Source organism: Phaenicophaeus curvirostris, chromosome 26, assembly GCF_032191515.1.
Source record: "Phaenicophaeus curvirostris isolate KB17595 chromosome 26, BPBGC_Pcur_1.0, whole genome shotgun sequence".
Lineage (NCBI taxonomy): Eukaryota > Metazoa > Chordata > Aves > Cuculiformes > Cuculidae > Phaenicophaeus > Phaenicophaeus curvirostris.
The window spans coordinates 1,644,812-1,672,305 of NC_091417.1; the positions used below are offsets into that span (position 1 = coordinate 1,644,812).

At 55.3% G+C, this 27,494-nt stretch overlaps 1 protein-coding gene across 8 annotated transcripts in view; it reads left to right on the top strand.

Annotated features, from left to right (window-relative positions):
* ZNF385C (zinc finger protein 385C) overlaps nucleotides 1-27,494 on the top strand; it is an 80,016-nt gene that overhangs the window by 19,629 nt on the left and 32,893 nt on the right. For 3 of the 8 annotated variants that reach the window (XM_069877000.1, XM_069877001.1, XM_069877002.1), the window contains exon 2: nucleotides 5,550-5,798. The exons of 1 other annotated variant lie outside the window; for it this stretch is intronic. In XM_069877000.1, the coding sequence (XP_069733101.1) occupies nucleotides 5,550-5,798 (249 nt within the window). Of the gene's footprint in view, nucleotides 1-5,549; nucleotides 5,799-19,757; nucleotides 19,831-20,956; nucleotides 21,062-21,577; nucleotides 21,634-27,494 lie in introns of those variants that run through there. 4 more of the 8 variants (XM_069877006.1, XM_069877003.1, XM_069877005.1 and 1 more) reach the window with 4 other exon arrangements.

Sequence of the window (27,494 nt, forward strand, 5' to 3'; positions counted from 1 at the left end):
GCTCCTCTGCATCCCAGGGAAATCTGGGGCTCCCCAGGGTTCTGGGGTGCAGCTGTGGCTGGGGGTCCCCAGGGCAAATACCTGCCTGGCCTCAGTGTGCTGGGATCACAGAGCTTCTCTAGGACTTGAACTGCTCTTCTGCTGAGATTTACACCTGCAAGCACGGTAGAACTATTTTCTACTTTGTGCATCAAAGCCAATTTTAATGAGGACACGCTGTCGGCTCTGATGACAAGTTCCAGTAGCAAAGTGCAAACGGAGCTAGCAATGAGATGCAGTGATTTCAGTCGCACTCAGGTAAGGGTTTGTGGCCTTTTCTGGCTTTCCTGTGCACCCTTCTTGAGGTGAACCTGCTTCAGCAGTGGGGTTGGACTGGACCATCTCCAGAGGTCCCTTCAAACCCCAGGGGCTTGGAGCAATCAGATCCAGAGGGAGGTGTCCCTGCCCATGGCAGGGGACTGGAACTAGATGGACTTTAAGGTCCCTTCTGACCCAAACCATTCTATGATTCTATGAGAGCAGATTCCCTGTTATAGAATGAAGTGAACTCAAATCACTCTATTTTATTTTTTGGGGGGGGAGGGGGTTTGTTCTCTTAGCAATTTCATGCAAACTTAGCTTAAGGTGGACAGTTTCCCTTGTGCCACATTGCTGAATGGGACAGATCTTCAGTTTATCAGCTTTGATGCTGCTCCAGCTCTGCTGTGGTAGTGGTTTTACTTGGATGGAGGTTCTGGCCCCATGTGTTGGATCCATGGTTTTCAGGCACAATAAAACATCCATGGGACACAACTCTGTGCTGAGGCAGGAGGGAGTTTGGGGATTCCTGCTGGGATGGGACTGGGAGAGCATCCCCAGGCAAGTGCTCAGGCTGCATCAGCATGGAAACCTCTGGCCAGGCTGTGTTTAACTGTGATCCCCGTGTCCTGGGATGGCCTTGCTGGTCTGTTATTGGAGTATCAGAACTGGAGCAAAGCGCCCAACAAGCATCAAACCTGTGTGCTCTCATCAGGATTTTGTAGTGGCATTCTGCTCAAGCTGTCCTGATAACTTAGCTTGTGTCCTGACAGCTACTTTTCTGGGCACAAGCTTATTCCTTTTTCTAAAAAGCGGTTATTTGGAGATTTTGAGGGGCCCTACCATGGAAGGCGGGTGGCTGCACGACCTCTGCCACGTGCCCTGAACTCCAGTTCCTCCTTTGCAGGCTGAGGGTGTGTAAATGTGTCAGCACATTGCAGATGTCTGCTGCTATCGCCCTTGCTAATCCCCCTTGCTCCTCCTTGCCAACATCGGGGGCTGCTGTCACCCACAAGCTGTGAGCCACGCAGCAGAAGGTGGCCAGGAGGACCTCCTGGCTGCAGAGGTGAGGGATGCTGCATCTCCGTGCTCGCAGGATGCATGGGGAGCTGCAGGCGTGTGTTGGCGTGGAGCTGTGCTCTCGTTAGCCTGTGCGGGAAGTTGTTGGTTTTAAAGTGTTTTGCTTGTATTTAGGAGCTGCATAGGGCTTCTTCAGAAGGTCATCTGCTGACCATACAGTGCAGCCACAAGGACGTCCCCTGCACAGGGAAGCACTGGGCAAGGCAAGCCTGGTTGAGCCTGGAGGTGCTGGGGTCTTGGGAAGTGGGATCTCGCTGCTGTGTGACAAGGCACAGCCAGACCCAACCCTGGAGGGGTTCAAGGCCAGGTTGGATGGGGCTTGGAGCAACTGGATCCAGTGGGAGGTGTCCCTGCCCATGGCAGGGGTGGAACTGGATGGGCTTTGAGGTCCCTTCCAACCCAAACCGTTCTGTGAACACTGTGTGGTGGGAGGATGGGTGCTTTGACGCAGCACTCGCCTCTGCGGTGACACCCAAGCTGCTCTGACCTTCTTTTATTTCAGAGAGATTTGGACATCTGTCAGGGAGCTTTTTGTACCCGGCAGGAGCCTTTCACCCTGCTCGGCTGGTGGCTGGGCCAGCACAGCCCTGGGCAGCTCTGAGCAAAGGGCAGCAAAAGGTGCAGACATGGGTCTGGAAGAGTGTTGTTGATGATCAGTCTGCTGAAATCCAGGCAGAGGTGGGTGAGTGACAGCTCTGCTTTCTCCATCCCAGTGGAGGTCTCTGCCACCTTGGGAAGACCACCCCAAAGAGGAGGTTGTTTATGGTCTCCCATGGAGAGAGACCATCTTCCAGGGTGGGATAGCTGGGATGCAATGACCCTGTGCTTGGTGCTGGTTTGGCTTGATCCCTGAGTCACCTTGGAGGCATGGGGGGAATGTCAATAAATCATAGGATGGTTTGGGTTGGAAGGGACCTCAAAGCCCATCCAGTCCCACCCCTGCCATGGGCAGGGACACCTCCCACTGGATCAGGGGCTCCAAGCCCCATCCAACCTGGCCTTGAACCCCTCCAGGGATGGAGCAGCCACCAGTGCTCTGAGCAACCTGGGCCCAGCGTGGTGCTCCAGTCTCCCATAGGTCCACCTTCACCGTGCCTCAGTTTACCTCCTGTGAAAGGAGGAAGATGATCTTCAGTCCTTTGCTGAAAAGGTGAAATCTGCCCCAGAGCAGCCATCAGTCAGGGAGATGCGAGCCCTCACATGTGGAGTGACTTCTCCCAGCCACAGATTGCCAAATTTATGGTCCTGACACCCGAGAAGCAGAAGAGGCCCAGTAGAAATTAAGTGAATGAGACAAGCGTGTGTGCAATTAGGACAGGCCTCTTAAACACTGCAACGAGAGCTGCTGTCTAATCCAAGCAAGAGCAGTTCCTTTTTTAAGATGAGGGAGGCTTTTGGGATGCTTTGTCCACATAATGTTCCAATTTTAGCTCTGCGTCCCGGGATGTAATTGCATTAAAAATACCCGGGCAGGGGGTGGATGCCAAGGGCACCCAGGGATCTGCCTCCACTGGCGTGTCCCCACCAGTGCTCCGCGTGTCCTGCTGTGTCCCTGAGGCCCTGTTTCACATTCCTGATGCTGATCATCTCCCAGATCTGCTTTCCAGCTGCTCTACTAATGGTTATTCTGGTAAAGGTCCCCTCCTCGGTCTCCCAGTCCATCTGAATGCTGCAAGGGTTGGGGAATGACCACAAATGATGTGTGTTGCTTGGGGCAGCTCTGCTGCCGAGATCTTCCTTCTTGGGGTGGCTCTGTCCTGCTGCTGTGCAGCCCTGCAGAGAGGGATCTGGAGGTTCTGGTTGATGGCAAGTTGACTGTGAGCCAGCAGTGTCCTGGTATGAATGGCAGGAAGGTGCCAGGGGATGGATAGAATCACCTCCACCAGGTTGGAAAAGACCCACCAGATCATCGAGTCCAACCATTCCTATCAAACACTAAACCATGTCCCCGAGCTCCTCGTCCACCCGCTCCTTAAACCCCTCCAGGGAAGGGGACTCAACCCCCTCCCTGGGCAGCCTCTGCCACTGCCCAATGACCCTTTCCATGAAAATTTTTTTCCTAATGTCCATCCTGAACCTCCCCTGGTGGAGCTTGAGGCCATTCCCTCTCGTCCTGTCCCCTGTCCCTTGGGAGAAGAGCCCAGCTCCCTCCTCCCCACAACCTCCTCTCAGGGAGTTGCAGAGAGCAATGAGGTCTCCCCTCAGCCTCCTCTTCTCCAGGATAACACCCCCAGGTCCCTCAGACTTGTTCTCCAGCCCCTTCCCCAGCTTCGTTGCTCTTCTCTGGACTCGCTCCAGAGCCTCAACATCCTTCTTGTGGTGAGGGGCCCAGAACTGACCCCAGGATTCGAGGTTTGGTCTCCCCAGGGCCGAGCACAGAGGGAGAAGAACCTCCCTGGCCCTGCTGGCCACGCCGGCTCTGATCCAAGCCAAGATGCCATCGGCCTTCTTGGCCCCCTGGGCCCCTGCTGGCTCCTGTTCAGTCGCTGTCAACCAACCCCCCCAGGTCTTTCTCCTCCAGGCAGCTTTCCAGCCAGACTTCTCCTAGTCCGTAGCCGCTCAGGGTTATTGTGCGTTGGAGCAGGTTGTTCCCCAGGGGCTGTCGGAGCCCTCAGCAGCTCCGGGGTCCTTGCAGGGGGGGAATGGACGCGTCCCCACGCGCGGGAAGCGGCGCGGTCCGTGCGCGCCCCCTGGAGGCCGCGGCCGGGGCTGCAGCGCCCGGTGCTAACGGGGTCTCACAGAATCACCAGGTTGGAAAGGACCCACCGGATCATGGAGTCCAACCATCCCCATCAATCACTAACCCATGTCCCTCAGCACCTCGTCCACCCGGCCCTTAAACCCCTCCAGGGAAGGGGACTCAACCCCCTCCCTGGGCAGCCTCTGCCAGTGCCCAGTGACCCTTTCTGTGAAAAATTTTTTCCTAATGTCCAGCCTGACCCTCCCCTGGTGGAGCTTGAGGCCGTTCCCTCTCGTCCTGTCCTCTATCCTGTCTCCCGCATCCATGAAGAGGGGATGGAGGGATGTGCTCAGAGGGGGTCAGCAGGTTAATGTCCAGGTGGAGGTCAGTGGTGAGCAGCGTCCCCAAGGGTCGCTCTTGGGCCCAACACATCCAACGTCTTTGTCGGAGACGGCGACCGTGGCATTGAGGGCACTCTCAGCAAGTTTGCCGATGACACCAAGCTGCGTGCAGCGCTCAACGCCTCAGAGGGAAGGGATGTCATCCAGAGTGACCCCGACGGGCTGGAGAAGTGGAGCTGTGTGAGCCTCCTGAGGTTCAAAAAGGCCAAGAGCGAGTTCCTGCACCTGGATCAGGAAAATCACAAGTGTGACTAAAGGCTGGGCGGAGGATGGATCGAGAGCAACCCTGAAGAGAAGGACGTGGGGTGCTGGTGAATGTGAAGCTCAACGTGGGACAGCAATGTGCGCTCACAGCCTGGAAAGCCAACAGTCTCCTGGGCTGCATCCAAAGCAGTGGGACCAGCCGGGCCAGGGAGGGGATGCTGCCCCTCTGCTGCTCTCATGAGGCCTCACCTGGAGAATTGTGTTCAGTTCTGCAGTCCTCAGCACAGGAAGGACATGGATCTATTGGAGTGAGTCCAGAGGAGGCCATGAAGATGGTCCAAGGGCTGGAGCACCTCCCATCCAAGGACAGGCTGAGAGAGTTGGGGTTGTTCAGCCTGGAGAAGAGAAGGATCCAGGGAGACCTTAGAGCAGCTTCCAGGGCTGGAAGGGGCTCCAGAAAAGCTGGGGAGGGGCTTTTGATGAGGGAGTGCAGGGACAGGACAAGGTGGGATGGGTTTTGGCTGCAAGAGGGGAGATTGAGATGAGATCTTAGGAAGAAATGTTTCCCTGTGAGGGTGGGGAGGCCCTGGCCCAGGTTGCCCAGAGCAGTGATGGCTGCCCCATCCCTGGAGGGGTTCAAGGCCAGGTTGGATGGGGCTTGGAGCCCCTGATCCAGTGGGAAGTGTCCCTGCCCATGGCAGGGGTGGGACTGGATGGGCTTCAAGGTCTATTCCAATCCAAACCATTCTGTGATCCACTTCTGCTGAGAAGAAGGGACCAGCCTGGGCACATCAGAGACATGGGACCTATGCTGGGTTTTCCTGCCTCACCTGAACCCCTGTTCCAGTCCTCCTGTCCTCATGGCGGGTCTGTCCTTCTTCCCGCAGGCATGAAGCGACCCCTGAGCCCATCCCACAACCCTGAGAGCGAGGTGAGGCTGGTAGAGGCAGCCAGCTGCCCACTGAGCCAGCCCGAGCAGCGCATGAAGCGGGAGAAGAAGCACCAGTCGTTCACACTCTGCGAGGTTTGCAACATCCAGCTCAACTCGGCCGCACAAGCACAGATCCACTACAACGGCAAATCCCACCAGAAGCGCCTCAAGCAGCTCAACAAGGGGAAGATGCCTGCAGCCCAAGGTAGGAGCCCATCCATCAGGCCAAGGTTGCCCTTGCTCTGGGACAGCTGCTCCACTGGGCTTGGTGTGCTGGATTCATGGGACGTTCGGGAATGCTGTGTTGTGTCCTTGGTGTTTGTCTCCTGCTGGTCTGCCTGAACTCCAGGGGCTTCCCCACCCAAGTCACTGTTGGTCCTCAGGTGTGTTCGCAGCCCGAGAGCTCAAGGTGCTGTGCAGGACTGACGGACACATGTGGGTCCTATCCATGTGCAAGGGCATTTATTCGTCCTCCATGTCTACATGAGAATCTTCTCGGCTTTCTGTAGATGCCTTGCGTAGATGGTATGAGCCCATCAGAGGGTGGAGTCGCTGGTGGTTCTGGGTTACTGATGTGCCAGCTTGACCCTGTCCCTCCAGCCTCCTGTAACTGTGACAAGTTTGGCTGCTTCTGGCTCAAAATGCTGTTTAGTTTTTGGTGCTGAAGGTTAAGGGTGGTCATCTCAAAAGCTCTCAAGTGACATTTTTCCAATATGGTTGGAAGTTTCATTGGGAAACTGTGATCTGAAGCTTCACCTGCATGTTTCTATTGGGTGCTGTGCACTGGTAACCCTTGTTGTGCCCGGGTGCTCTGGCCACGTGTAGCTGCCTTGGATCCCACTGACCCTTGGACATGTAGTGTCCTTGGCAAAGTGTCCCATTGTGCTGACTTGTACTGGCAGATCATGGCAAGGGGGGTGGATCTGGATGATCTTTAGGGTTCCTTCCAACCCAAACCATTCACAGTGGGATCCCAATGAGTGCTGGGATATCATCTGCAACACTGACACTTGATGAGCCAAGCTTGACGATATTCCAGAAGCCTTTGGTCAATGCCCTCAGGCACACGGTGTGATCGCTGGGGTTGTCCTGTGCAGAGACAGGGGTTGGACTCGATGTTCCTTGTGGGTCCCTTCCAGCTGAGGATATTCTATGGTTCTACAGGGTGGGCAGCCGGGTGCTGCAGTCGATGCCCTGGCGGCGCTGCCCTGGCCTTGGCAGAGCCCTGTAGCGATACCTGCTCCCGCTCTTCCTAAAGACTGGACGTGCCGGAGCCATAAATTCCTAGCATGGCAATGATCATCTCTGTGCCAAATCCTGCCCTCCCTGGTGGTAGTTTTGTTTGAGCGAGGTCTGGGATACGCAAAGGAGCTGGTCTGTTTATCATCGTTTACTGACAGATGGAAATATCGCCTGCTATTTTAATGGGAAGAGGGCTCATAAATTCCAGCCTGCAGCTTCCAGATTCTCCTCCTGGACCCATCTGTGGCTCGGTGGGAGGCTGTCCAGGGATGTGTTTCTCACCAAGCCAAAGAATCTTGGAGCATGCAAGTATGCTCTTTGTACTTGTGCATCATCCCTGACCTCCGCCGGCGTCCAGGGCTCCAGCAGACAGTCGCAGCCCTCGGGGCTTTGCTGCGCTGTCAGCCTCGTGCACGCTTTGCTCGGGCGTTCAAGGTGAAGTCGGCTTCTGCTTGCGCACAGGGCTGCGATTTGCTAATGGGGGGGGGAGCTGGAAATTGCAGGCAGCATCTGCTCCCCTCGCTTTGCCGTCCCTCCTGCCCTCCCTGCGGCAGCGGAGAAGCAGCCCCCGTGCAGGATGCTGCTCTTGCCACAGCCCTCTCTGCTCGTCCGGAGCTGACCTTCTCCCCCTGCCCATTTGTTCAAAAATGTCATTTCTAGCTTTGTCACTGGCAACCTTTCCCAGCCTCCCGAGGCGTGAGCCCGGCAGGGCACGTGGTTGCGAATCGCAAATTAAGGCTGGGAAGTGGCTGCCGCGACACCCGTGTCCCCTCTGCGCCGGTCACCCAGCACGCTGCCAGCACTGCGGGTGCTCGATGCAACCCAGCCCTGCGTCCTCTGTGCTGGGAGAGGGACTGATCCCCCCTAAACCCACACAGAACTATTGGAATGGGACCAGAGGAGGCCATGGAGATGATCTGAGGGCTGGAGAATCTCGCGTGCGAGGACAGGCTGGAAGAGGTGGGGTTGTTCAGCCTGGAGAAGAGGAGGCTCCAGGGAGACCTCAGAGCAGCTTCCAGGACTGAAAGGGGCTCCAAAAAAGCTGGAGAGGGCAGGGATGGAATGAGGGGTAATGGCTTTAAGTTGGCTGGAAGAAGATTTAGATTAGACGTTAGGAAGAAATCCTTCACAATAAGGGAAGGGAGTCCCCGACCCAGGTTGCCCAGAGCAGTGGTGGCTGCCCCATCCCTGGAGGGGTTCAAGGCCAGCTTGGATGGGGCTTGGAGCCCCTGATCCAGTGGGAGGTGTCCCTGCCCATGGTGAGGGTTGGAACAGGGTCGGCTTTAAGATCCATTCCAATCCAAACCACTCTGTGATCCACTTCTGCTGGGAAGAAGGGACCAGCCCTTTCTACCTTGCCCAGGAGAGCTAAGGACAAGTGTTAGAAAAGCTCTTGGTGCTCTTGGCTGGGCAGAGGTGATGGTTGCCTGGGCTCAGCCTGGTGCAGGGGAGCCCTGCCCTATCACACTCCTCTTGGAGCCCTTCACCAACCAGACCAGCACCTTTTGGATTCTGAGAAAATGCATTTGCCTGCGGTGATGGGAGCAGTTGCCCCTCTTTGGGGCAGCCTGGTGTGTGCCCAGCCCTTGCTCAGGCAGACCCTGGCCACGCTGCGATGGGCTCAGCCCATCACGACCCATGGAGAGGGCAGCCAACACGGGTCTCTAAGGTGCCAGCACGGGGGGACCTCGGGAGAAGAGGGGCTGCTTTTTAAAGGCGATGGGTTAAATGAAATAATTCAGTTAGACAAAGACGGGCTATTCCTCTGAGCTGGAATCTCTGTCTCGCACTGACATCTACAGCTACATCAAAGGCAGCTTTCACAGACGCTGCTCGATCGTCCCCGTTTCCCCTCTGGCTTCTCTGATCAGTTATTTTTGCAAAAGCTTGCATTTCGTGGAGCAAAGCTGTGGAGGAGCTTAGCTGACAAACAGATGCGATAATCAGTATCATTACAATTTATTAGCTCTATGCCAGAAAGACCCCCAACTTAAAACCAAATTATTGTTTATTAGGCGTTTTCTTGCAAGGCAAATCATGGATTTCTGTCGTCTTGTGTTGAATAGCAGTGCAGCAGCAATTAGATACGGGATGTCCACAGATGAAAGATGTTTTCATGTTGCAGATGCCAGTTCAAATCCAACTGGGTCAAGAGTGATTTAATTACTGCCTGTGATTTTCAAAGGTGCCCAAATGAGCTCAGTTTGCGCTCGGTGTCCTTGTGCTCCTGCAGCCAGGAGCTGGACCCCCCCGTTCTGGTGCTGAGTGAGCAGAAAGCTGTGCCTCCCCCCGAAACAGGGTGCAGTGGCTGCAGGCACAATCTCCAGCGTGGCTTTAGAGCCAGCGATGGATGAGGGCAGGGCACAAGGATGGGTTTGATGCCTTCCCTCTTCCCTCTGAGGGCTGCTCATCACAGGGTGGGCTGAGCTGGAGCACATCAGGAATTCACTCCCTTGCTGTCTGCTTCCCCCCAAAAAGACCTTTCCACCTGTGTCCCAAAAAAGCTCTGGGATGCAGGGAGCAGCTCATGCTCCCCTACTGCCAGAGCCAGTGTCTCCAAGCCCTGTCAGCTCGCATCTCGCTGAAACGCGGTGAGAAAAGCGTGTTCCTTTGTAGCTGGAGTCTCCCAGCTTCCCGGGCAGATCCAAGCTGACAGCAGCTCATCCTCCCCCCTTGCCTGGGGATGGTGGGTGCTGGGGGCACTGGGAAGGGCATCTCCTGTGCCAGGAAGGTTCGTGCAAGCCCTGACCCACCTTGAACCACCTTTCCCAGCCCTAGGGGCTGGCAGCTTGCTCCCCTAAACGCAATGTCAAGGTCAAGGGGGCAGGGCTGAGCCAAGCCAGCTGTGCCCTGGTGCCAATCCACATTCCAAGTTCTTCCTATGCTCCCCCCATGGTGTTATGTATCTAAACCCTCTGTGGGGCTCCCTGGTGCTGTCTGCACCCACTGGGCAGCCCTGCGTGGAATTAATGGCCCCTTGCAAAGGGGAAGATCCTGGCTTCCCCAATTATCTGCTGAAATGTTTGTCTGTGCACGTTTGCAGAGCAGAAAGGTTTGAGATGAGCAGAAAAATCAGTGTGACAGCTTCAGCATCGCTGGGTTGGCAGCGGAGGGGATTGGCCCCGGGAGGGGATGTGGGGAGCCCATGGGAGCCTGTGTTGCTCCGGGAGCTGGCGAGGGGCTGGCAGGAGTTATCCCGTGTTATGTGGGGGGTGCCAGATGAACCCCCTGATTCTGGCAGCCAGGCGGAGCTGCTTCTGGGTGCTGGGGGGTAACCAGATCCCCTCAAACAGCTCCTCCCTTGCAAATGCATGGAATCATAGAATGCTTTGGCTTGGAAAGGACCTTAAAGATTATCCACTTCCATCCCCTGCCATGGGCAGGCACACCTCCCACTAGATCAGGGGCTCCAAGCCCCATCCAACCTGGCCTTGAACCCCTCCAGGGATGGGGCAGCCACCACTGCTCTGGGCAACATGTTCCAGGGCCTCCCCGCCCTCATGGCAGAAATTTTCTCTGCTGCACTGCTGAACGAAGCCTGGCAGCCCTGGGCATCACCCAGGCTGTCACTGGCCAGGGTGAGCTGTCCTCAGCCAGCAAAGGGAGGGTTGCTGCAGCCTGTTGACCCGATGGGGGCATAAGGGTTCATGGTCTTGCACTTAGTTGGGCTGGGATCATCCTGCTGGTAGCCAAGTCCTGAAAACCACCTAGAGCATCACTTAGGAAAGCAGTGCCCCGGTGGGAAGGGAGCTGGCAGGTCTGGCTGTGAGCAGTCCAGCCGGCGCGTGATCCTGGTCTGTGCTCCTCCTCTGGCACCCAGCACCTCTGAGGTCAGCTGCAGAGTGTTCCCTCCTGCCTTCCCCTAGCTGCTTTCTGCCGTGGGAGCACTTTTGCTTTTAATTACCAAGAAAATGGTGCCAATCTATTCTTTTTTCAATTTCATGTTATGCACAGAATCCTTTCATTGTCTTTAATAAACAGGGCGATGCTCAGTGGCGCTTTGTCTGCAATAAAATCCAATGTATTGATTTAAACAATATGGAAATGTGCAGGATTAGAGTCTAATGGGGGACTAATCGGGGTGCCACGGCTGTTTTGCCGGCTGGGATGCCCTCAAAGCTGGGGCAGGCGTGGTGGGAAGGCGCCTGGCTCCTCCAACCGTGCTGTCTGTCCTTGCCAGGAGCCTTCATCTGTGACCAGCCTGTCGGGATGTGAGGGTGTTGGGATGCACCAGTGATGTTGCAGGGGGGAAAGTTGGCTTTCCTGGCTTTCTTCTTAATTCCAGTGGTGATTTGCTGCTTTTGGGACTTGGTGGGGAAAATAAAGAGTTCGGCTGGCCCCAGGGCTGAGTTCACAGGGAAAGCAAAGGGTTCTGTTGGACCCAGAGCTGGCTCTAACATTGGCTAGTGGATTTAAGTATAGATGCTGGCAGGGAAAGAGCAGCTGGAAATGTAAAGGAGCAGCAGATGAGTGGGAAAGAGTAGGTGTGGCTTGCAGTGCCCCAGCCGTGGGGGGATCAGCCACTGTGGCTGGAAAAGGAGCAAAGGGAGCTGTGTTGTCTCAGTGCATTGAGTGGAAATGGGGGTGTCTTGTGGGATCTGGACCAGTGACTGAGGTGTCGTGGCAGAGAGTGAGGAGGGTGCAAGCGTAAGGATGGAGCGGAGCAGTGGGTGGTGGGAAGGACTGGGTCATTTCAAAGGGGAGTCCTCAGCTGCATATGGATGTTGGAGGCTGGCTTTGTCCCCACGCCAGCCCCCAGGTTGTCTCCCGAGCGTGAAATGGTTCTAACTTTCACAAGCTGCTTCTCGAGGGGAAGGAGTTTGGGTTGTGTTCATCTGCTGAGGATGGGGCATCACTGGGAGAGCTTTGATCCAAACATCTTGTCCTGTGCTTGGCCGTGGGGCCGATTCTTCCTCTAACATACCAGGCAGATTTTTAGTGCTGCTTTTTTCCCCTTTCTCTTAAAATCATCCTTTTTACAAGGCTGTGATTGCTTCTGCCAGCCGGGGTAAAGAGGTTTAGTCCTTTGAGCCCCAGGAAGGTGCAGCAGCAAGTGCAGTGTTCCCGTGCGGCTGTGGGAACCACTGATGCCCAGAGCTGGGATGAGCTTGGAGGAAGCCACCAGCTTATATCGCAGCTTGGGATGCGTGGGGGCTCTGGCTGAACCTTCCCAGGGGAGATGTTTTGTGCCTTATGGGACCATGCGTGGGTGCTGTGGCAACGGGAGCAGGGATGGGAGAAGCTGCAGTCTGGCAGGACCGTGCTTTGCACTGGGTGCTGCTGCGAGGTGTTGCCAGCGGAGACTGAGCTGTGCACAGAGGATGCTGCTGGCAACAGTGATTTTTCCCAAAATCAAGAAGAAATTGCCTCGTGTTATTTTTAAGCCCTGGAGTTTGTGAGTCGGTTACGCTTAATCTTGGATTTTGCTGTCATTTTCTTCCATTTGGTTTACTATCAAGTTGCAACAATAGCATTTTATGGCCACTTAGCTCAGGCATGCGTCACACGTGATCTTAATTAGAAGTGGATTAAGAGCAATGGGGAACATGCCGTTATGGAGCATTTCACAGTTTCCTGTGTAGCATCGGAGCAGCAGCCTTGGAAGAGGAAAGAAAGGGATTTATTTTAAGTGGAGGAAAAATGGCAAGTGCAGCAGCTAACCATGAGCGTGTCCCAGCTCGTTAGTGGCTGCCAAACCCCATCCCCGGCATCCCTTTTCCAGGGAAGCTCCAGCAGCAGCTCTGGGTGGGGAATGAGGTCCCCTCGGGAAGGTGGTGAGGTGCAGGGTCCGTGGCGGGGTGTTCCCAGGTCAGGCAGCTCCTGGATGTCACAACCATCCCTGGGCTGCTGGAGGGGCTCGGCTGTGCCCCCCGAGCACTGAGGTGCTGCTGCTCAGCCTCACGCTGCACGCCAATGCACATTTTGATCCTTAACCCTCCCCAGGGAGAGGTGAGGATGTGTGAGGGACCTTGGTGGTCTTAGGGACACGACATGGGTGAGGCTCTACGGGTCTTGTGCCCGTGTGGGAGAGACGTGAAGCATCCCGTTGCATCCCACTCCTGCACAGGCTGCTGTCATCGGGGCTTGGAGGTGCTGGATAGCACAGGTTGCACCCAAAGAGCACCAGGGCTGAGTGCATGAAGGGACCAGGAGCAGTGGCAGCAACAGGGAAGTCCAGGGTCTTGCTGAAGAGTGAGGCTGGACTGCAGCTCATCCTTCCCAGCCTCTGCATGTGTGTGCACACGCGTGTTCTTCTCTCCCAGAGAAAAGAGGAAGGGGGGAGCAGCGAGTCTGTATTTAAAAAAGAAGCATGTGGGGAGGGGAGGGAGGGAGGACTGAGCTGGATAAGCTCGAGCAGAGGTTTGTGGGTAGTGTAAAGCTGTCACTGTGATTTAGGGTCGGCTGGTTAAACTGTTTTATGTTCACAGACAGTAAGTCGTAAGCAATATAAAATTTTCTATGAAGAGATGATCTTCCCTCGTCATGCTTTATGCCATCTTTCCTTGAGTGATCTCTCCTTTTTATAACCCCATGGTGTCACGGCACGGTCGTGTGGGGGAAGAAAACTGGATTCTGGCTGGGTCCGTGCCCAAGAGGGGAGCGAGGAGCCAGCAGGGCTGAGCTGTGCTCGGGGTGCTCGGCTCCCTCAGCCAGACCCTGTGCCTGCGTCCACGCTTTGGCTGCGTTAGACACGGCCACTCCAGCCCAGGACCTTTCCCCCGTGGCCCTCCCTCTGCTTCTAGTGCATGAGGTGGTTGTAGTCATAGAATCCTACAATAGTTTAAGTTGGAAGGGACCTCAAAGATCATCCAGTTCCAACACTCCTGCCATGGGCAGGGACCCCTCCCACTGGATCAGGGGCTCCAAGCCCCATCCAACCTGGCCTTGAACCCCTCCAGGGATGGGGCAGCCACAACTTCCCTGGGCAACCTCTTCCAGTGTCTCACCACTCTCATCATGAAGAAATTCCTCCTTATGTCTAGTCTAAATCTGCCCCTCTCCAGTTTATCCCCATTGCCCCTCGTCCTATCACTCCAAGCCTTTGTGAACTGTCCCTCCCCAGCTTTCTTGTAGCCCTTTCAGGTACTGGAAGGTCTCCTTGGAACCTTCTCTTCTCCAGGCTGAACAACCCCAAGCCTGTTGGAGCAGGACTGTGTTTAACTGCATTCATTGCACGATCTGCTTAAATGAGGCTTCCTTCCCTTTCTTGCCTCTGAGTTGTTGCTGCGTTTTAAAATCTCGCACACAATGCCGCTCCAGTTCACCTTTGGTATTTTCTACGGCCGTAGATTTATGAGTAATAGTTCCATTTATTTCACCGTTCCCGTGCCAGCGGGAGCGTCTCGGTGTGCTCAGCGCCGCGGTCCTGGAGCACGCACCCTGCCCTGCAGCTGGATGTGCCCCCCAGCATCGTCCCCAGGAGCCCCCTGCGGGGCACAGAACCGAGGGGGGACCTTGCAGGTGAGACCCAAGCCAGCATATTAAGCTTATTAAGCATCAAGAAGATTTTGGGTGGCTGGCTGCTATGCTCCCCAACCCCCAACCTGAGCTGCTATGGGGGCTTGGGAACCCTGTGACCCCCCTGCAAACCTGCACAGCGCTGGGGAGAGCTGGCACGGCAAAGGTTTTCCACCCTCCAGCCAGGAGGATGAGGAGGGAGGAGGAAGGCAGGTGCCATCGGGGGCAGGGCTTGGCTATAGGAAGGAGATGATGATGATGATGATGATGATGATGATGATGATGATGATGATGATGGGCTGTGTTGGATGCTCTGTGGCTTTGCCTCTGGCATCAGCTGTGCCGAGTGCGCTGGGGACCCAGTGACTGGCGAGGAGCTGTGGCAGATGCACTTGTAGCAGAGGTCAGAGAGCTAAAACCGCCTTTGGGAAGGCGTAGGATTCCAAGTAGCTCCACAAGCTGCTCCAGCTTCATACCCAGCCCTTCGCAGAACCTCTTCCAAACACTCTGAAGCTGTTGTGTTGCTGTTGATGCCGTCAGTCGGGGTTCAGGTGCTGGGTGTGCTCTTCACTGGCAGCCTTGGATGCTTTTATACCAGGGTGGGCTCCAGGCACCCTTCCCAGCAGCACTGGGTGAGTTTGGGATTGCAAAGAAAGCAGCAGGTTTGTGGTCTGTGCATGTGCCCCAGGCTCAGTGGGGTGTGAAGGGTTTCTTCTGTGCTGAAGTGCGGTCACAGGTGAAATCCTCTGCCCTGTTTCTTCCAGGAGCGCCCTCCTAAATTAAATGGAAAATGTTACACTCTTGCTGTGAAACTATTTACAGGTGTAATTCCCGTCCCTTTTCCTGATAATGAAGTATTTTTAGGTCATCCAGTTTCCCCACCCTATTTGCAGACTTGTCCTAGATGCCTTTGTAATTAGACATCTCGCTGTGAAAGATGATTAACGTGGGAGGCAGCAGCCACCAGCATGGTCCTGGATCTCCTCCTGCAGCCCTTGCTCCCGTGTTTAAGCAGTTGCTCATCCTTGGGGCTCCTTGCGGGCATCCAGGAGGGGGACAGTGGATGGAGCAGCCCCTATTTAGCATCCCCAGACCTGGGGACACAGTGTCCCTCCTCCGCAGTGATGTTAATATGGTCTTGTTATAGGGTGAGAATTTTGATAACACACATTTAAGCAATTTTAAGCTGCTTTTTAAAAGAAGATTCTTACAAAAAAAGAGGGGAAAATAATGTTTTAATGCCATGCCCTGCAACAAAAAGGTCCTTAATGGTGTAGTTTCCACCACGGTTTAAAGCTGAGCCTTCGTGCAGGAGCTGGGATTAATGAAAGGGCAATATTGTTCTCTGCTCCTGAAACAGGGAAGATTAAAGTAGCACAGAGAAGAAAAGCCAAGACGTTTGGCTGTTAGCTTGGTTCGTAGCAACATGATGAGACCAGACCTTCCCTTCATGGGGAAAATTAAAGATAAATGCCAGCCCCCCTGGCTGCAACATCCTGGGGTGCGTGTCCCTGCCTTTGGGGACAGCCAGCACCAAGGGTCACCTCCACAAACCAGGGAGGGCACGATTAATTTACTGCGCTCTTTTGAGATGCACAGAAGCCAAAATCTTGGCTTGGATTAAAAAATGAGGATGCCCTGATCCCATCGGAGTGGGCACCAGCCTGCGGGCTCGGTGGTTTGACTGCTGGTTCTCAGGGGAGTCGCGGGGGGAACACGAGCTGCAAACCTCCTCCTCCTTGTGTGGGAACCCCCCAGGGGGGAGGATTTAGCCCTTCAAATATGTTATCTTAATCCTGAGCAAACTCCGGAGCAGGAAAGGTCAGCGCCTGCCTTCCTGGCCTGGCAGGGATGAACCGCCAGCGGCTGCTCCGCGCCTGAGCCTTCTGCTTCTGACGGGGCTCAAGTTTCAGAGCAGAAGAAAACCGATATGTGTCCTCCAGGTGTATCGGTCTTGATCCTATCTGGCATCTTTCACCCCCAAATTATACCCTAAATTCTCGCTGAACAAAGTCAGCCAGAAAGGCTCAGGGAGGGGGGAGGAATGGGAGTGTGATTCCTGCTGGGTGTCTTTATCCCTCTGTCTCCCTTCTCATTTATTGACGTGTTCATTGCCCAATCTGGTTCGCTATTTGTCAGGCTGCTTTTGGAGTCCAACGCTGGGGAACGCCTGGCGTGGTTGTCTCTCAACCAGCAAGGAGCAAAACGCTGCCCTCAGTAGGTTTCAGAGTAATCGTTCTGTTGTGCTTCACCGAGTTTCACAAAGAGCTCGGCGGGTTGGCAGCATTAGGGGCAGCTCATGCCCAAACGGAGTCAGATGGGTCACAGCGGGGCCCGTTCTGCTTCTTGAGCATCTTCCCCACCTCCCTGCCCTCCCTTTTCCTTTGAACACAGGCACAGCTTGAGCAAACTTGCCCGAGCAAGCCTGGCTCTGGGGTGGGTGTAGGCGAACGCGCCCCCTCCGACTGCATGTTTGGGCTTTGCCTCTGCCGGGATGGACACGCTGAGCTGCGGGCTGAGGGCTGGGGGGCTGTGGCCGTGCCCGGGCAGGCAGGTTTGCTTCTTTGTGTGTGGCCAGCGGGAGAAGAGAAGCGATCCTTCCCCTGTGCTCAGCGCTGGTGAGGCTGCACCTCGAATCCTGGCTTCAGTTTTGGGCCCCTCCCTACACAAAGAACACTGAGATGCTGGAGCGTGTCCAGAGAAGGACAACAAAACTGGTGAAGGGTTTAGAGCACAAGCCTTACGAGAAGCAGCTGAGGGAGCTGGGGTTGTTTGATCTGGAGAAAAGGAGGCTGAGGGGAGACCTCATTGCTCTACAACTGCCTAAAGGGAGGTTGGAGCGAGGTGGGTGCTGGTCTCTTCTCCCTGGTAGCCAGTGACAGAACAAGGGGAAATGGCCTCAAGATGTGCAGGGGGGGATTTAGGTGTGGTATGAGGAGGAATTTCTTTACTGAAAGGGTTGCCAGGCACTGGCAGAGGCTGCGCAGGGAGGTGGTTGAGTCCCCATCCCTGGAGGTCTTTAAAAGCTGAGTAGATATCATACTTGAGGACATGGTCTGGTGGTGGACTTAGCAGGGCTGGATCGATGGTTGGACTCAGTGATCGTGGAGGTCTTTCCCAACCCAAACCATTCTGTGATTTGCAGAGAAATCTGGTTTCATCGCCAGTCACTCTCCTAACGCTCTCTATCAGGACTTTGGGTTTCATTAACAACCTGTGTTGAAAAGCAGTGACCGCAGGCGGGTGCGCAGCATCTGACACGGTGCTGCCCATTGGATTTGATTTTATTTTAGTGCCTCCCACAGTGTTTCACAGGGTGGTGAAGCCGGTTATCGTGGGCCCTCAGGCACCCGTTGCAGCAGCAGGATGTGGTGAAGATGCTCAGCAGTGGCAGCTCCATCCCATAGAGGATGTTATGGGAAGAAGTGGCTGCAGGGTTTCTCCCCAAGGTGTGGGGTGGCTGGAAACACCTTGGGAGGGTGACACGGGTTTGTGCTGCTCCCGTGTGCCAGCGCTGGGGTCCATGTACAAATATAGCAAGATATGTCCTAGCCAGACCCACGCTGCATCGCTGGGAAATTCCAGTGAGCAGAGGAGGGCAGGAGGTGTTAATGGCAGGGGGCTGTAATCAGTACCTGCAATTAGCTTCTGCTCCAGCTGGCCACAAAGGCTTAGCCGTAAAACCACCATCCCACACTGCTATTCCTCTCTCCCACCCTTCCACGTCCACCAGCTCGACCCCTTTCAATGATGCCAGCCAGGACCTGCCCACCCAACTGGGATAAACTGGAGCGGGGAGATTATTTATTGATTGAATTGCTGTGCAGAACTCAAGGGGCTCATTGGGGCTCGATGGGGGTTCAGGGCTTAAGTTGGTCTGACTGGTCCTTGCCAGTGAGGCTGGAGGTCGGGAGATGCTAAACTTGCCTGCGGCTTGTGATTCTCCTCTTGGAAAGGAGAACAGCCCCCGGATTGCTGTCAGCCCCCCTCTCCTCCTGGTGTTTACACCTCCATCTCCCCTCCGCCCGAGACTCGCTTGCAGGAACACCAAACTGCTGGTGACATTAAACAAATTAATATTGGGTTTAAATAGCCTGCCGGGAGGCTGGAAACAGGCGGCGCGGGCCCAGCTGTCAATCCCAGATTAGCGACTGGCCGGGCTAAACTTACTGCTGCTGCTAACGACCCCGAAAGCAAAACCCTGTGCCGGGAGGGAGTGTGCCCGCTGCAGCCGCTCTGCCGGTGCCGCCGCGGTGCCAGCCAAGCCCGACAGCGTGGGGAGAAGCACCTGCCACATGCCCTGTCTGGGCAGCAGCTTTGGGTGATTTTTCAGAACCCCAGAATGCTAGAATTTACCCCAAAAGCGCCTGGTCTGGCTGCTGTGGCCAGGTTTACGTCTTTGGTTTTGTTCTGCTTGTGGCTGAAGGAGAGGGGCTCCTGCCCAATTCTTTGAGTTGTTTGACCTAAGTATTTAAATCCCTCCCTGTTCTCATCTCCCTTTCAAGGCAGAGATTATTTTTTCCTCTTTCCATAAGCAAGTTTTTCATCGTTTCCCTCTCTAGAAGTCATGAACCTCCCCTCCTGAGAAGCTCTGGGGGCTAAAAGTCCAACACAGCAGGTCTCTCAGCCTTTGCTAATGAAAACCATTGGGGCTTTCATTAGCCCCCTAAAAAGGGGGAGTCCAGTTCTTAGGCAAATCCCTGGGCTCCAGTTCTTCTGCAAAATCCCAGTGACGGCACCGATGGGGGCTCCAGGGCTGGCTGGGGGGCTGAGGCACCTCTCTCAGGTGCAGATAATGCAAATAGGGATGAGTTCTCGGGCAAGTGCCAGTGTTTTGGTTGTGAACCCCAAAAGCCGTGGGTCGTGCTGGTGACTGGAGGGGGGACACACGCAGGGGGTGGGTTTTTCTTCCCAGGGAACTGAGGCTCGGGCAGTTCCGAGGGATGGGTGGCTGCCTGCATCCCACCAGTGCGTGCGACCCTCACCCCGGGGGGGGACCCCGGGGAGCCTTTTCTGGATGGGGTTAGGGTGGGTGGCTTCTACAGCCATCTCCCCTCCCTGAACAAATCCACAGTGGAGAACCAGCACGGTTCTCTCCCCCTAAAAGGGGTCCTGGGCGCTTGGAGAGAGATCCTGGGGGTGCAGGCAAAGCCGGCTGTGGGCTCCCTCCTCCCCATCAAAGTTTCTCCTCTTCGGCATCGCCGGTGTTTGCTCTGGGGAAGAGAAAAGCGCTTGGGGAGGGGTCAGGGGGGAGCGGGTCCCCTCGCCGCTCCTCCTCCCATTCCCATCCTAATTCCCGGCTCCTGCGGCTGCTTCTCCCCGTTCCGAGTGGGGGCGAGGGGGGGGCCGGACGGGGGGTGAGGGGCTCGCAAGCTGCTAACTGCTGGCTGCTGGGGGCGAGCCCGCCCTCCCGTTCCTCTCCCGCCCCCCCCTCCATCCCTCCCCCCCTCCATCCCTCCCCTCCCCGCAGCCCGGCGGGGCGAGCGGGAGGCACCGGCAGCGCCGAGGCCAGGCAGCCGCATCCAAAATGCTTCTAGGTGGGTGAAACGCAACTTTCCCTCCCCCGCGGGAGCTGCCGGACCGAGGCTGCTCAGCCCCATCGCTCCCCGTTGCGCCCCGTTGCTCCCCTTCGCACCCCGATCCTCCCCATCCCTCCCCAGTTGGGTCCCATCCCCTCCCCATTGCACCCCATTGATCCCCATCACACCCCAGTGTTCTCTATCCTTCCTTATCCCTCCCTGATTGATCCTCATCCTTCCCTAATTGATCCCCATCCCTCCCCATTCCTCCCTAATTGATCCCCATCCCTCCCCATCGCACCCCAATGTTCTCTATCCCTCCCCATTCCTCCCTAATTGATCCCCATCCCTCTCCTTCGCTCTTCATCCCTCCCCTTCGCACTCTGTTGACCCCTATCCCTCCTCATTGCACCCCAATGTTTCCTATCCCTCTCCATTGGTCCCTATTGCACCCCATCCTTCCCTATCTTGTCCTATCCCTCCCTAATTGATCCCCATCCCTCACTATCATGCCCTATCCCTCCCTAATTGATCCCCATCCCTCCCTATCTTGTCCTATCCCTCCCTAATTGATCCCCATCCCTCACTATCATGCCCCATCCCTCCCTAATTGATCCCCATCCCTCCCTATCTTGTCCTATCCCTCCCTAATTGATCCCCATCCCTCCCTAATTGATCCCCATCCCTCCCTAATTGATCCCCATCCCTCCCTATCGTGTCCTATCCCTCCTCTATTGCACCCCATCCCTCTCTATCATGCCCTATCCCTCCCTAATTGATCCCCATTCCTCTCTATCCTGCCCTATCACTCCCTAATTGATCCCCATCCCTCCCTATCGTGTCCTATCCCTCCTCTATTGCACCCCATCCCTCATTATCATGCCCTATCCTTCCCTAATCGATCCCCTATCGTGTCCTATCCCTCCCCAGTTGATCCCCATCCCTCCCCATCGCACCCCGGTCGTTATTAATCAGCAGGAAAGCCGTTTGCGGAGCTGGCAGCCTCCCCTGGGCACCGAGGGGGGTTTAGCAGGAGCCCTGCGTTGCCCAGAGCTCTGGGTCCCGGCTGGGGTGGCGATGGGAAGGGGGTCGAGTGGGGGGCAAAGTCGGGGGCACTCGCTCTGCTGTCCCGAGGATGTTCCTGCCTGCACGGAGCCGATTGAAGCGTTCCTGCAGGCAGCCAGCTCGTGCCGAGTTAGTTGAGCTTGAGAAAATGTAACTTGGCTTGAGAAAATGGAAATAAATCAAGGTAGGAATTGTTCTTTAAGGAAAAGAAAATACATCTAATTGTTTGTTTTCTTCTGGGTGGCTCTGCTGAGCTTGTGGGGAGGGAGGTGTCTTTTGTCCCCTTTGCAATTTTGACTGGAGACTTAACTCTTAATAGTGAAAAATCTAGGTTGATTATTTACTCTTAGGAAAGGGGCTCTGGAAATACGTGGTGCTCAAGGAGTCCAGGCTCCAGAGCGACGGGCTGGAAACAGACTCTGCATCAAACACAAACATTGATTCAACTGGGGGGTCCCCATCCTGCTCCCTTGAGGGCTTTGCCGTGCTAAAATGCCCCCGTGAGGTTTTCTTCTTTCGAAGCAAACCAGGACATGGCTGGTCCCTATTCCCATCCTGCCCAAGAACCCATTTAAAGAGCTGCTCTTTTTTATTTGCATCAACTAAGCTGTGTACCTTACACCCACAAAATGGTCCCTCCCAGCCTCGGCAGCCTATTTCTCCTGCTCCCAGCCTGCTAATCCTAATTACTTACGGGATTCAAGCTGAGTTTGACTCACTGCATCTTATTGATTTTTCCCAAGGCTGCAAAAAGAGGTAGAAACAGGTCGCACGCTGACACGGCTTTATTTTGCCCTTGCTCTTCCTTTTTGGGGGTCAGCTCCGACTTGTGTTTCTGCTGTGCCCGCGATGTGATTCTTGATGCTTTTTTTGTGGGTGAGATGAGGCTGGAGAGGAGAGCGAAAGAAAAGGCAGGGAAAAGCTGCCCAGGGAGGTGGTGGTGATGGTGTTTTGCTGCTTGGTTTGGGCTGGCTCGGGCTCGTGGAGTGGAGCTGCGGCAGCAAATGGAGCGTAACGCTTCTCTCAGACCTATTTCCCGCACGGATTCGGGGCTGGGAATTGTTATTGGTGTTAACTTTCCAGCAGGCTGCTGGAGATGGAGCGGGGTAGCCGGGGATGGAGTGGGATGCGGGAGGCAGTGCTGGTTCTCTCTATGCACGGGCACATGTGACATGCAAACATACATGAGCTCCTGCGTGCCTGCATGCTTCCATGCACTGATTCTCCTCCGGGAACGCATCGCTGGAGTGCGGTGGTGGTGCCTGTGGCTGTTGGAGGAGAGCAGCGGGCTGGGCGAGCGTGGATGTTATTGGAGTGGCACATCTGACAGGGCTCCTCCGAGGCGCTCGCATCGGTGTAACTGCAGCCTGGCTCGTCAGCTGGCTCCTCCGGATCGCTTTAATTTTTCTACTAGTTTGAAACACAATCTTTTCTCCACAAGCTGTCTTTCCGTGTATTTCTGTGTAACACTACTCGGGATATTTATCTGGAATGCTCATCAGGCAAAGCAGATTTAAAAACATCCCAACTTATACCCCTTTCCCCAGAGCTTGGGCTTAGCTTTCTGGTCTCAAATATGTAGGAAATGTTGTAAAGCCACTAAAGATTCCATTTTGGACCCGTGATGACAGGGATTCGCTGGTGATCTTCGTGCCGGGGCCAAAGCAGATGCAGGATCGTGGTGCTCTGGGTAGACAAACACGGTGGTTGCAAGGTTGTTCTGCGGTGGCTGCTCTCTGCGAGTGCAAATCGTCCTCCTCCAGTGTTTTAAACACCTCAAAACCAGAGGGAACTTAGGACCACCTGGTTTCGGGGTGCATGGGCTGCGATGCTGCTGTGAGTTTGCTGTTGTTAATTGGCTGCTTAATGAAGCTTCCTATCCCCAATGTTGTTTGGGGTTAACAGAGAACAGAGCGCTGCTGTCCCCACTCACTGCGTTTGGCTTTGGGGTTCTCCAGTGGGACTGACCTCTCATTAAGGTTGTTTTGGGTGGATTTCCCTTTAAAAGCAGTGTTTGTTTTTATTGCCAGGGGCTAGAAATGGTTTGGGGAAAACATCCATCCCCTGCTTTCAACACCTGAGGAGGCACTGGGGGCTCTGAGCTCCTCCAGGCAGCCTCAGCCTCTCCTTTGGAGTATTTTTAGACCAAACTGTCATATAATCTTGACCTCCAGCGTGACGTGGGCTAGAAAATATCACAGAATCACAGAATCACAGAATAACCAGGTTGGAAGAGACCCACCGGATCACCGAGTCCAACCGTTCCTACCAAACACTAAACCATGTCCCTCAGCACCTCGTCCACCCGTGCCTTAAACACCTCCAGGGAAGGTGACTCAACCACCTCCCTGGGCAGCCTGTTCCAGTGCCCAATGACCCTTTCTGTAAAGAATTTTTTCCTAACGTCTAGCCTAAACCTCCCCTGTCGGAGCTTGAGGCCATTCCCTCTTGTCCTGTCCCCTGTCACTTGGGAGAAGAGGCCAGCACCCTCCTCTCTACAACGTCCTTTCAGGTAGTTGTAGAGAGCAATGAGGTCACCCCTCAGCCTCCTCTTCTCCAGGCTAAACAACCCCAGCTCTCTCAGCCGCTCCTCATAAGGCCTGTTCTCCAGCCCCTTCACCAGCTTAGTTGCTCTTCTCTGTACTCTCTCCAGAGCCTCAACATCCTTCTTGTGGTGAGGGGCCCAGAACTGAACACAGTATTCGAGGAGTGGTCTCACCAGTGCCGAGTACAGAGGGAGGATAACCTCCCTGGACCTGCTGGTCACGCCGTTTCTGATACAAGCCAAGATGCCATTGGCCTTCTTGGCCACCTGGGCACACTGCTGGCTCATATTCAGTCGGCTGTCAACCAACACCCCCAGGTCCCTCTCCAGCATCAAGCTGAGGGTATAAATCACAAATTTCATATCATAGAATCATATACACAGAGTCATGGGATGGTTTGGGTTGGAAGGGACCTCAAAGCCCATCCAGTCCCACCCCTGCCACGGGCAGGGACACCTCCCACTGGATCAGGGGCTCCAAGCCCCATCCAACCTGGCCCTGAACCCCTCCAGGGATGGGGCAGCCACCCCTGCTCTGGGCAACCTGGGCCAGGGCCTCCCCACCCTCACAAAAAACCCATTTCTCCCTAAGATCTCATCTCAACCTCCCCTCTTCCAGTTGAAAATTCTTCCTCCTCATCTTCTCCCTGTCCTCCCTGATCAAGAGCCCCTCCCCAGCTTTCCTGGAGCCCCTTTCAGTCCTGAAAGCTGCTCTAAGGTCTCCCTGGAGCCTTCTCTTCTCCAGTCTCAACCACCCCAAGTATCTCAGCCTGTCCTTGTGGTTTTAGGCTGGCTTTATTCCTCACCTCACTGGAGCAACGGGTTGCTAACAGGTATTTTGAGCAAATATGGACTTGTTTGAGGTTTTGGCCACGCTGATGCTCCCAGCAGGCTGCTGGTGACTGGCACTGGCTCTTTGATGATCCATTCCAGCACCCGCCTGATGTCCCTAAGCTGGCGATGACTGCAGGGGCTGGGTATTTCACAGATTGCTATTTTTCCTTTTTCTGAGCGGGATGTTGGAAGGAGTAGGCTGGCTGTTCCCACTCTTCTCCGAAGTGATTATATTAGCATGGCCTGGGTAGGAGTGGCGGAAATTACAATGAAATACTAGCAGTAGGAAATAAAAATCTAATTAAAAAATAATGACAGATGTGTATCATTTTCCAAACACTGGGTACGGCCAGCATGGCCCCAGGGCAGCCGTGCCGGGGAGCGATGCCCTTCTGCAGCTGCCAGCGCGGCGGGTGCTGGGCTCAGGGCTCCAGCGCAGGAAGGACGTGGTTCTGTTAGAACGGGTCCGGAGGAGACCACGGAGATGATCTGAGGGCTGGAGAACCTCTGCTATGAGGACACGCTGAGAGAGTTGGGGTTGTTCAACCTGGTGAAGAGAAGGCTCCGTGGAGACCTTAGAGCAGCTTCCAGTGCTGAAAGGGGCTCCAGGAAAGCTAGGGAGGGCAGGGAGAAGATGAGGGGGAACAGTTTTGAGCTGAAAGAGGGGAGATTGAGATGAGATCTTAGGGAGAAATGTTTTTTTGTGAGGGTGGGGAGGCCCTGCCCAGGTTGCCCAGAGCAGTGGTGGCTGCCCCATCCCTGGAGGGGTTCAAGGCCAGCTTGGATGGGGCTTGAAGCCCCTGATCCAGTGGGAGATGGCCCTGCCCATGGCAAGGGTGGGACTGGATGGGCTTTGAGGTCCCTTCCAACCTAAACTATTCCGTGACTCTGATCCCAGTGGCACTTATCCTGACCCTGTTCCCTCACTGCTCTGCGTTGCTCCCCAGGGGCTCGGGGAAGGGCCAGCCCTGCCCCGCAGTGCGAGCGAGGCACCCACCTTCATGTGCTTGGGTACCAAATCATTAATTCTCACTGCTAATGGAGGAAACGCTGCACTGTGAAAAAATGTGCGTTGGCTTAGAGGCAATTCAAAAAGCTGGTAGAGATGGGAGCCCCTTAATTTGTTCTAAATTGGTTATTTCACTGGAACGGTGAGAAAACATCAATTTGAGTGTCTTTCCCCCCCCACCTTTTCATTTCTGTCTGTCGCTCCCTGGCTGTAATGAATTGGACTCCGCTGTAATTTTTATGATTTAAACGATGCTCAGAATAAAGGCTGAACTAATCTGGGGCTCCGATCTGTCCGTTGAGCTCTGTGTTTGGGAAAGACCCTGGCTACCCCCATCGCCTAGAGGAGAAGGAGATGTTGGGGAGGAGGGAGCAGCGCTTGAGGAGCTGGGATCAGTGCTCGCTGCCTCCTTCCTGCTGCTGCCCCGGGTCAGGATTAGCCCAGCTCCTTCCCGAGCTCCTCGGTGCCTGTTGTGGAATCAGTGAGGTCTTGGCTGGGCTGCTCCATCCCCAGCAGCGATGCCGCCTGTGATACCCAGAGCGCTGAGCTGGTTGGGACTGGATGGGGGTCTGCAAGGGGAGCGGGGCATCACTAAAGATTGATCTTTCAGATTATTAGCTCGCAGACGGAGAGAGTTGAGAATGAAAACCCAAGGGAAGGTGGAATTGATGCTTGTGGATACAGGGAGGAAACGAGGCTTGGTAGAGTAAGACCTGCATCCAGTATTGCTCCATCGCCGGCATTGATGCCGGCTGCGATCCAGGGGACGCCGAGCTGGTTGGGGCTGGGTGGGGGTCTGCAAGGGCAGGGAATGGCTAAATGCTGTTTTTTCTATTTTATTAGCTGAAAGAATTAGGAATTAAAATCCAAGGGGAGGTGGGTTTGCTGCTTCTGAACACGGGGAGGAAAAGAGGCTCGATAGGGCAAGACCTGCATCTGGTTTTGCTCCTCAGAAGTTATTCTATCAGTTGTGCGAGGTTGCTCCCTGCAGCTCCCGGGGTACTGGGTGCAACTGAGCACCCTTTCCAGGACTAGGTGCCTCAACTGGGAGGGAGCCGAGGGTGGGAGATCACCTTGGCTCTGGTTCTGCTCTTGCTCCTCGACAAAAAGTCTTTACCCTTCTCTGCTGCTGCCTCGTGAGGAGTAAACTGGCCCCGTCCCTGATCAGAGAGTTAGCCTGGAGCTGGGGTCACTGGTGGGGAGGAATGAGTGCTGTTTCCCCCTCCCCAACTCAGAAGAATAATCCTGTTTGTGGCGGTGCCCGGGTGTTTGCAGGGATGTCAGCTGAGTTTATTTCAAGGCTTGTACCCTGCCAGCTCAAGTCACGCAACACAAGGCTGTGACAAGGCTGCGCAGGGGAGGGAGGCGCGAGGCAGCGTCCTGCGAGCTGGTAGTGGCTGGGGAGCAGGGGGTCCCTGTGTCGGCTGCTCGGAGGGGGCTTCCTTCTCCAGCAGCATCCCGTGATCCCCTCTCCGCCACCCACTGCTCTCCCAGGCCCTTCTGCAAGGACCTGAGCTGCCCTGTGCCCGTAGCAAAGCTGGAAGGGCCCCCCCGGCAGTGGAGGAACAATCCCCAACCACCCTGGGGCTGTGCAAGACAGCTGGGACAGAGCAGGGAAGTATTAAGGTTCCCCAGCATGTGTCCCATCCCCTTCCATGAGCTGGAGCGCCCACTGCTCCCTGTGACCCTCTTGTCTCTTCGCAGCGATGCTGTGAAACAGCAGATCCCGCCGGAGGATCCAGCTCTGCCTGGCCAGGCACCAGCCCTGGGGGGGCTGCCGAAGTATTTTTAATTTGTCTGAGCTGACACGGTGTTGAGGGCTGTCTCCTCGCAGAGGGACAGCTCTCTCCTACACCAGACAGCAGCTCCTCGCTGCCTGCCTTCCTCCGCCATGCACAGCAGAGATTAAATTGAACTGTCACCACCTTCGGGTGCGAGGGATGCTGCGGCGGCAAAGCTTGGCGGTGGGGCTGGGGCAGCTCCCGTGCATCCTCCCACGGCTCCAAGCCCCTGATTCATTTTGGAGCCTGGCAGAGATGGAGCTTGGAACACAGAAGGGGATCTGCAGGGCACCCTGATCCAGTGGGAGGTGTCCCTGCCCGTGGCAGGGGGGTTGGAACTAGATGATCGTTGAGGGCCCTTCCAACCCAAACTATTCTATGATTCTATGACAGCCTTGGGAGGCCCCAAATGGGCTCCGGAGCCAAGCCAGAGAGACTCCAATGCATG